Raw genomic sequence first — 10,277 nt, 5'->3', positions numbered from 1 at the left:
AGACATTTACAGAAGGATGTACCTTGGTGTATGCTTTTTGCTGATGATGTCCTTCTTGTAGATAAGACTAGAGAAAAAACTTGAAAAAAACTTGAATTTTGGAGGTCTACATTGAAGTATAAAGGCCTTCATTTGAGTGGAAATAAAACTGAATACATAGAATGTAATTTTAGTAGTAGTAGCTCTAGTGACAGAGTTGTAACCATGGATGATCAAATTATTAAAAGATGCAAACGCTTAGAATTCAAGTTGGTTGGTTGAAGTGGAGGAATGCTTCGGATTTATTGTGTGATAGAAAAATATCGCATAGACTGAAAAGAAAATTTTATAAGATGGTAGTGAGACCTACAAAGCTCTATGACACAGAATGTTGGCCTTTAAAAGAGAAGCATAAAACTAAGTGTTACTAAGATGAGAATGCTTAGGTGGACGAGTGGCTTTACACTTAAAGACGATGTGAAATGACTATATCAGAGATAAGATTGGTGTGCTCCAATGGCGGAAAAAAAAATTAGAAAGATGCGTCTTAGATGGTTTGGTCACATTAAACAGCGACTATCTAATGATCTGGTTAGGAGAGTAGATGTTTTAGATTCAACTTAACGTTAAGAAAAACAGAGGTAGAGCTAGAAAAACTTCAACATATTGTATTAAAAAACCATCTTAATTTATTAAAATTAAATGAAAATATGACGCTCAATAGGACACAATGAAGAAAAATGAATTATGTAGTTGATCCCACTTAGTGGGATAAAAGCTTGTTGTTGTTGTTGTGGTGAGACATGTAATGCTCTATGACCCAGAATGGTGGCCTTTAAAATAGAAGCATAAAACAAAGTTAAGGGTTGCTGAGATGAGAATGCTTGGGTGGATGAGTGGCTTGAAAAGAGAACAAATGCAAAATGAATGTATCTATGATAGGGTTGGTGTAACTCCAATGGCAGACAAGATTAGAGAGAGTCATCTTAGATGGTTTGGTCACATTATACGCCGACCATCCAATGATCCGGTTAGGAGAGTAGATGTTTTAGATTTTACTTATGTTAAAAAAGGCAAAGACAAACCTAAAAAAACTTGAGCATATTGTATAAAAAGTGATCTTAATCTATTAAAATTAAATGAAAATATGACACTCAATAGAACACAATGGAAAAAAAGGAATCATACAGTCGGCTCCACTCAGTGGGAAAAATGTTTATTGTTGTTGTTGTTGTATGGGAGCACAATGTGCGATGAAGACAGTATCACAATTATTGTCGTTCAAATTTTAGTTCTTCAACATAAAGTGCAAGTAAATGTAACGAGTCCCGAAAAAGTATTTTTGGCCCAATCAAGTAGCCTTTTACCCGCAAGGCCAGTTGCCATGTGGAGTAAAACCAATTCCATACCAGATACTACCACAACATATTTTTCACAGAAAAGAAATAAAAAAAATTATATTTTCTAAAAGAAACAATACCATCAATGCCTTCTTTCATTAATCTTGTTCGTCTGCAAGCTTTATAGTTTTCAATTAGTAGCTAGCTTTCCTAACCAAAGCTATACCTAAAATTGCTCCTATAAAGCCTTTTAGTGGTTTAGGGCAATTTTTTTGCTCCAACCCACGAAAAACATTATTTGATTGATGTTGACCCATTACAAAGACGATATCTCAAGCCATTTATTGATACAAATATTGCATTCCGGATTTTGAAAGCAGTAATAACGTAGTTCGGAACAAAAAGGAACAAACGACACTCATCTTTAAATGGTATTATTTAGAGGATATTTGAGGTTTCGAAAAAATTAGATTATTCTATGAGATATGCTTATATATCCTTTCAAAATATAAGCGAAGATTGTTGTTGCTACAATGACTCTCCATAACTATATTTTGCAAAAGAACAAGCCTCTTAATGGTGTGTCACTGTAAATTTGAAATCTTTTTATACCTGACAAAATAGCTAACACTGGAGCAGTGGTCAAATATTGTAACTCTTGAAAACTGTACTCACATTCTGCAATCCACTCAAATTCGATGCCTTTCCTCATCAGCTTTGACAACGATATAGATATCCATGAAAAACCTTTACGAACCTCCTGTAATATCTAGCTAAACCAAGTTGCGTACCTCTATAACTTATTTAGAGTAGGTCATTTTACGATTGATTTAACCTTCTGAGGATCCACTGAGATTCCTTAGCCACTGATAATATGCTCCAAGAATACAATGCTTCGCAAAAATTCACATTTCGACAACTTTGCATATAACTGAAATTCAAGATTAATAAAGGTACTTTTCTCTTGGGATTTCCTAAGTAGATTGTAGTTGTTAATACTAAGAATTGTAATATGGTGGTGACAACAGATCCTAAGTTAAACTTTATTAGATCAACTAAAAAGGTGAAATTCAAGATTGATAAGGTACTTCTCTTCGTATTTTCATCGGTAGATTGTAGGTGTTAATACTAAAAATCGTAATGTGGTAATGACAACAGAAGCATAAGACTCATTTACCCTCTTTTGAGTGCATAAATGAATATGATTCAAATTTAGGTAATTGTTTCCACTTGTCACCCGTAAAACTCCTAATTCAAATTATATCGATACACATCTCCCTAAGTTGCATTGCCTCATGACTTATCTTTCATAGTCATTCGCACAATATGAACATTCTATGTTATCTCGACACAGCTCTTTCGAGTCCTAATGGGTCAGTCACAACGAATACAACGAATTTTAACAAGTTATATGACCAGTACAACATGTAAATTAAATCTAAAGATATACTCATCACATGAAAATAAAGATCAATTCAAAGCATTCAAAACCCTATAAATCTAATCTATCTTTTACAAGAGAAAAGTATAAGAAATCTACTCATTACACATGATAAAGACCAAAAAAACTTCATTCAATCCAATCAAATTAACCAAATATGTGTTTACAACAATGATCAAATAAGAATACAAAAGATACTCAGTTTTTCCCCTCTGAAAAGAGAAGTAAATTCTACCAGACAATGTTTTCCACAGTTCTACACAATATGCCCCTAAGTTGCATTGTCTCATGACTCATCTTTCATAGTCATTCGCACAATATGAATATTCTATGTTATCTCGACACCGCTCTTTTGAGTCCTAATGAGTCACAACGAATTTTAACAAGTTATATGACCAGTACAACATGTAAATTAAATCTAAAGATATACTCATCACATGAAAATAAAGATCAATTCAAAGCATTCAAAACCCTATAAATCTAATCTATCTTTTACAAGAGAAAAGTATAAGAAATCTACTCATTACACATGATAAAGACCAAAAAAAACTTCATTCAATCCAATCAAATTAACTAAATATGTGTTTACAACAATAATCAAATAAGAATACAAAAGATAGTCAGTTTTTCCTCTCTGAAAAGTGAAGTAAATTCTACCAGACGATGTTTTCCACAGTGCTACACAATATGTTGTCGTAAATTCCTTACAGATTGTCTCAAATTCCCCTCTCAAATCTCTCTAGGACAAGAGTTTCTACTCCTACCTACTGTCTTTGGAGAATTTTAGGACTTGGAACTTCTTCCCTACTCCTAAGATTGTCAAAACTCCCCGTCTGAACTGTCAGCACCAATAAAATAACTCCAAGAGTCGTGCAAAAAGTAACTGTCTGAACTACAACACCTAGGCACCCAGTATGCGGCATCGGGCTCTCTGTTTACTCGAAAAGCTTGGGCATCTAGGAGCCCAAGACCTGGCGCCAAGATGTTCAACTATAACATCTTGGCGCCCAAAAGTGGGCGCCTAGGCGCCAGACCACAATCAGCACATTTGCTCCATTTGGTTCCATTTTGCTCTGATTCAGTCCAAATTCGTTCCAATGCTCCTACCTGTTATACCCAAAGCATAAACATAAAAATATCTTTCATTAAAATGCAGATTCATTCAAAAACATGTGTAAAATAAAGAAAAAATTAAGTATATCCAAAGACATATCATGACCAAACAATCTAAGAAGACTTTCTCTAATTTTGTCTAACACAGGAGCTACACCAACCCTATCATGAATATAATCATTTCACATTTTGTCTCTAAGTGTAAAGCCACTCATCCATTTAAGCATTATCTTCTCAACAACACTTAACTTAATTTTATGCTTCTCTTTTAAAAGCCAACATTCTGCGCCATAGAGCATTGTAGGTCTCACCACCATCTTATAAAATTTTCCTTTCAGTCTCCTCCACTTCAACCAACCAACTTAAATTCTACTAATAATATCCCTATCTATATAACCATCACTTTGAACAGTAGATCCGAGATAACTCAAGCGTTCACACCTTTTAATACTTTGATCCCCCATAATTTCATTTCTGTCACCAGAGCTACTATTAATAAAACTACATTCCATGTATTCGGTTTTAGTTCTACTCAAATGAAGGCCTTTAGACTCCAATGTAAACCTCCATGATTAAAGTTTTTCCTAAGCTCTTTATCCAGTCTTATCCACAAGAAGGATGCCATTAGTGGGATACCATTAGTGAAAAGCATACACCAGGGTACATCCTCCTGTAAATGTCCAAGAACATCCAAAACTAAAAAAAAAGATATGGGCTTAAAGTCAATCCTTGATGTAATCTAACCGAAGTAGGGGAATATTTGGTCAATTCTCCTTCTGTTCGAACACAAGTAACAGCTAAAGTATACATTATCTTTAATAACTTGAATATAAGTCTTGAATATAAGTCATGGTTATATCAAAACTTTTTTTTTTCTAGAATTCTCCAAAGTACATCTCTTGGAACCTTATTGTAAGGCTTTTTCTAAAACAATAAAAATTATATGTAGATCCTCTTTATTCTCTCTGTGCATCTCCATCAAACCTCTCAATAAATGTGTAGTTTCCATAGTAGACCTTCCTGGCAAAAATATGACATGAAGCTAATAAATGATTAAATTAGCATAGCCATCTAGGTGAATCAAGAGCGGTCAAATACGAAGTAAAAGCATTGACATACAAATTTAGTTCAAATAGTGCCTGCTTGAGAGAAATTAAGTTATCAGATGGGACAAAGTGTGTTCCAAGGCCTACGTATAGTGCATCAGCAGCAGAAGAAATTCTTGCTCCTGTCATTCCGAGGTAGTAACCTACAAAACAGATTTTCCGTCTCATGAATCTCATAAAAGTCATCAAAACATTCTCAAGGGAATAAATGATCAGATAGAAACATCAACATATCAAACATGCAAGGTGCTAATAATCATTATCATCATCATCCCAGCTAGCCCAACAATTTGGAGCAAGAAATTTCTGTTGTGAATAAACATACAGAGTGATGTTTAATAGTAAGGCTACAAGCAGATACAGGTGACCGCAAATAGTAAAAACAAATTTTCAGGAAATCCCGTAAAACCCATTCCCATCTATAGCAATCATTTTATTTGTTCTTAGCATCATTATCATCATTAGCCTTATCATGCCTTTTGGGGTTCAACCATTTTCTAAGAAGACATGCATGCATTTATTTGTTGACTATAGTTCAAGTAAACCTTCTTCACAAATTCTAGTCATATTACCTAAAATTTTCCTTTTTTTCTTTCCTATCCTTCTTCACATAACTATGTTTACCCTGTCTACTTTTCTATCTTTTGCACACAGATACCTGAATACAGAACCCCCAAGTCTATCTACTATAAATTTCTCTCTGATGAATGCCAACACACACTCTCCAATATGATAATTTGCATTCTATCCTTCATAATATTATTATATATTCACATTATCATTTCTGACAAACTTAACATGGTTAATTAGTTAGTGTAGAAAATAAGAGAATGCAGATGTTTGCTCTCATTATCTTAAATTAAGAAGGTATTTATGCTAGAGTTGACTATCGACTCTAGAATGAGTATTAATTACAGTTAAGAAAATATGATCTAATACTCCATGAATCCTTGTGCTTCGTACTTCCATATATGCCAGCTCGCCATCCTATTTAGGTTTTAAATCTGCTTTATGCGTACTTCCATATATGCCAGCTCGCCATCCTATTTAAGTTTTAAATCTGCTTTATGTAATCACACTTAATTTCTATTACATATGTATATCATTATCATTATCATTATCGTTATCGTAATCATTATGATTATGATTATGATTATGATAATGATTATGATTATGATTATGATAATGCTTATTATTATGATATGATTATTATGATTATTATTATGATATGATGATTATGATAATGATTATTATTATGACATGATTATTATGATGATGATGATGATGATGATGATGATGATGATGATGATGATTATGATTATGATTATTATGATTATTATTATGATTATGATTATTATGATTATTATGATTATGATTATGATCATGATTATTATTATGATTATGATTATGATCATGATTATGATCATGATCATGATTATGATCATGATGATGATTATTATTATGATGATGATGTATATATATATATATATATATATACATATATACATATATTATTTCACATTATCATTTCTGACAAACTTAACATGGTTACTTAGAATATAGGTATTCTCACCGGTAAATTAATGGAATTAGTTGATATTATGGTTTATAAGAAGATAAATATCTTATGTATTCAAGAAACTAAGTGGGTTGGACAAAAAACAAAGAAGATTGATAGCTTGGATTTTATACTTTGATATTTAGGTAAGAGTCGTACAAGAAATGGTGTAGGTTTAATTTCTAAAAGGACCTGAAAGAAATAATACAGATGCCGCCTCTTGAAGAAAGAATTTTTATTGGATGATATTTAAATGGACATGTTGGTAGCGTGGTAAAATATTTTAGAAATATTCATGGCGGCTATGGTTTTGGAGTGATTAATGAAGAAGGTAGAACCATATTAGATTTTGACTTGACGTATGATATTGTTATTATTAATACTTTATTTAAGAAAAGAAATGAGCATATTATTACTAATAAAAATGAATCTAATAAAGCACAAATTGATTACTTTCTTATGAGAAGAAGAGATCGTCGAGAATACAAAGATTGTAAGGTCATTACAAGCGAAAATTTAAGTACTCATCATCGATTATTAATTTTGGATTTTAAGATGAAGAATTGTAAGATAAAGAATACTAGGAAATCATTGTCATAGAATTAGAATGGGACACATAAAGACGGAAAAAAAAATTATGTTTATGAGTTAAATCAAGATTTCAAGATTTGGGACATTCATGAAAAGGCAAATTCTATGTGGGTTAAATTAAAAAATACTATTAAAGAAGCGACAAAAGATTTACTAGAAAAATCAAAAGGAAAAATTTTTATAAATAAAAATAGTTAGCGGTGGAATAATAATGTCCATGAAAACATAAAAAATAAGAAGTGTTATAAAAATTAGTTTAAATGTAAAAGCTTGGAAAATAGAGAAAAATATAAGGTGGCCCATAGGGAGTCTAATAGAATAATTTGTGATACTAAAAATTCTGTTTTTCATGATCTTTATAATAGATTAGATATTAAGAAGAGTGAAAAATATATGTATAAATTAGCCAAATAATAAGAAAAGAAAATAAAAGTATATTAAAGATGAAAATGAAAAAGTTTTTTCTTATAAGAAATTCAACATTGGTGGGTAAATTATTTTAATAAATTTTTCAAAGAAGTTTCTGAAAATACGATTGACTTTAGTGATCTTAATATCATTAATAATAATAATATATTTTATTTTTACCATCGTATTAATAAAAAAAAAGTTGATAAGACTTTAAAAAGAACCAAGGTTCGAAAATTAGTAGAACATGATGATGTCTCAATTGAAGTGTGGAAATATCTAAGAGATTTGAGAGTTTCTTGATCTACTAAAATTTTTAATATTATTTTAAAAACTAAAGAGATGTCTGAGGAGTGGAGGAAGAGTATTTTGGCCCCCATTTTTAAGAAAAGAGGATGCACAAGAGTGTGCAAATTATAGAGAAATTAAGTTGATGTGTCATGCCTTAAAATTATGGGAGAGGGAAATTGAACATAGGTTAAGACGTGATACAAATATTTCACATAATCAATTTGGATTTATCTCGAGAAGGTCTACTATGGAAGCTATACAATTATCAAGAAGTTTGATGAAGAAGTACAGAGAGAATAAGGAGAATCTACATATGATTTTTTTTATTTAGAAAAAGCTTACAATAAAGTTCCAAGAGAAGTTATTTGGAGAGTTGTTCATATGACTTTTATTCAAGTCATTAAAGATATTTATAATAGAGCTATTACTTCTGTTTGAACAGGAGGATTGACCAAGTATTTTCCTATTTTATTTGGATTACATTAGCGATTGGCTTTAAGCCCATATCTTTTTTGCTTTAGTTATAGATGCTCTTACTGGACATTTAAAGGAGAATGTAACTTGGAGTATGTTTGTCGCTGATGATATCCTTCTTGCTAAGGGAGTTCGGCTTTTTCATTGGGACAGTGCTCAGGTGGAAAAATTTGTGACTTCGGCTCTTTCAGAAAGCATTGAGGATTGGATGATTGAAGGCAAAGGTATTATTATTGAAGCTGATAACTCAAATGTCATCTCCTACTTCTGAAACTCTATGGATAAAAGGTTGTGGTGTTGCTCTCCTCATGACAATCCAAATATTGATCTTTTTGTTCAGGTTCAAACAGGTCAATTTTCAACACCTTCAAGAGCATTAATAGAGTTGCTCATACTTGCGCCAAGATGGCTATAGGTAGCAACTTTATTTTGACTCATATTGATGCCTTTGACCCTCTTTTTGTTTTTGTACAAGAGGAAAGGGTCCATTTTGTAAATGCCTAAGTGACACCGTTTGGCTTTGTTTGTATTTTGACTTTTATTAATGCAATATGCACTATTCAAGAATAAGAATAGAGAAAGAGTTCAAGAAAAAAAATGAATTATGGAGGTATACATTGTAGTCTAAAAGGCCTTCGTTTGAGTAGAACTAAAATTTAAAAAAAAAATGTACTTTTAGTAGTAGTAGCTCTAAATGTACTTTTAGTAGTAGTAGCTCTAGTGGCACGGTTGTAACTATAGGTGATCAAATCATTAAAAGGTGTGAACGTCTTAGATATCTCATGTCTATTGTTCAAATTGATGGTGCATAGATGCGGATGTTATTATTAAAATTCAAGTTTGTTGGTTGAAGTGGAGGAATACATCGGACCTATTGTGTGATACGAAAGTACCACTTAAACTGAAATTAATTTTTTATAATATGGCAGTAACCTGCAATTAGGGGTGTAAACAAATCGAACACAAACGAATAAAGCTCATGTTAGTGTCCAATTCATTTGAAATTTAGTGTGTATGAAATAGGCTCGTGTTCGAAATTGTTCATCAAGGTACTGTTCGTGTTCCGTTCGATTTGTTCGAAATTAATTCGAATTGTTCTAAATGTTTAAATTATTCGAATTGCTCGAAATTTTTCAAATTTATTTGTATTGTTTGAATTGTTAAATAAACAACAATTTAATAATTAATTCTTAAATTACCAAAATTAATTCTCAAATTACCAACAACATAAATAACATCCCTCTATAACAAAAAAATTATTTCTTCAACTATATTATTTCAAAGTATTAATAACAAGTTACAAATGAAATATTTAATTAAAGCTACAAGTTCCAATAAATGTGGAAGAAGTACAGCAAGCTACAAAATTGATTACCCCTGCAAGAGGAACTGTGGAAGAAGCCCAGCAAAAGGAAGTTGTACAAAGAGAATTAGGGAAAAGACATACTTGCAGTACCAATAGGCTACAAAATTTATTTAAAAAATGACTTTTGTACCCCCATGAAACTGGCAAGTTGAGCCAACAGCCAATAAGCAAGTGATCCGACAGGTATTAGCCAACAACCAACAACTAAAAGCTAATGGCTTTTGATCCATCTTATGTCACAACATACCGAAAGATGATAAAAAGGGGAAATTTTGGGTAAAAACATCTCACCGAAATTTGCTTAAAATTGTTCTGAGATGAGCGCAACATAAAATTTATGTGGCATTTACATACATACCACACAATTCTCAGGTATTTGCAAAACAAAAAACTAAACATTCATATTTAAATCCATAACACACATATCTTTAATATTTAACAGAAAATGCCACTATCACTAACCTTTTTAGAAGTGGCGAAGCATTCCATGCATATGTTCAAGACAACAAAGAGCTAGACATGTAAATACTATAAAAGAGCTAGATATCAACCTCTCTTCTCTAAATGCCTTCTCCCCTCTAGAACTATGTGATGCCATAAATCTCAAACC

General features: G+C 31.8%; 1 protein-coding gene across 1 annotated transcript in view; it reads right to left on the bottom strand.

Annotated features, from left to right (window-relative positions):
- Positions 1–10,277, bottom strand: part of LOC110023097 (3-hydroxyisobutyryl-CoA hydrolase-like protein 3, mitochondrial) — a 32,156-nt gene that overhangs the window by 3,406 nt on the left and 18,473 nt on the right. The window contains exon 6 of the mRNA XM_020722324.1: positions 4,993–5,122. Coding sequence (XP_020577983.1) covers positions 4,993–5,122 — 130 coding nt within the window. The remainder of the gene's footprint in view (positions 1–4,992; positions 5,123–10,277) is intronic.

This window comes from Phalaenopsis equestris, unplaced genomic scaffold, assembly GCF_001263595.1.
Source record: "Phalaenopsis equestris unplaced genomic scaffold, ASM126359v1 Scaffold000210, whole genome shotgun sequence".
NCBI classification, from domain to species: Eukaryota; Viridiplantae; Streptophyta; class Magnoliopsida; order Asparagales; family Orchidaceae; genus Phalaenopsis; species Phalaenopsis equestris.
The sequence above is the reverse complement of the archived record's forward strand: the minus strand, read 5'-3'. Positions and strand labels throughout refer to the sequence as shown.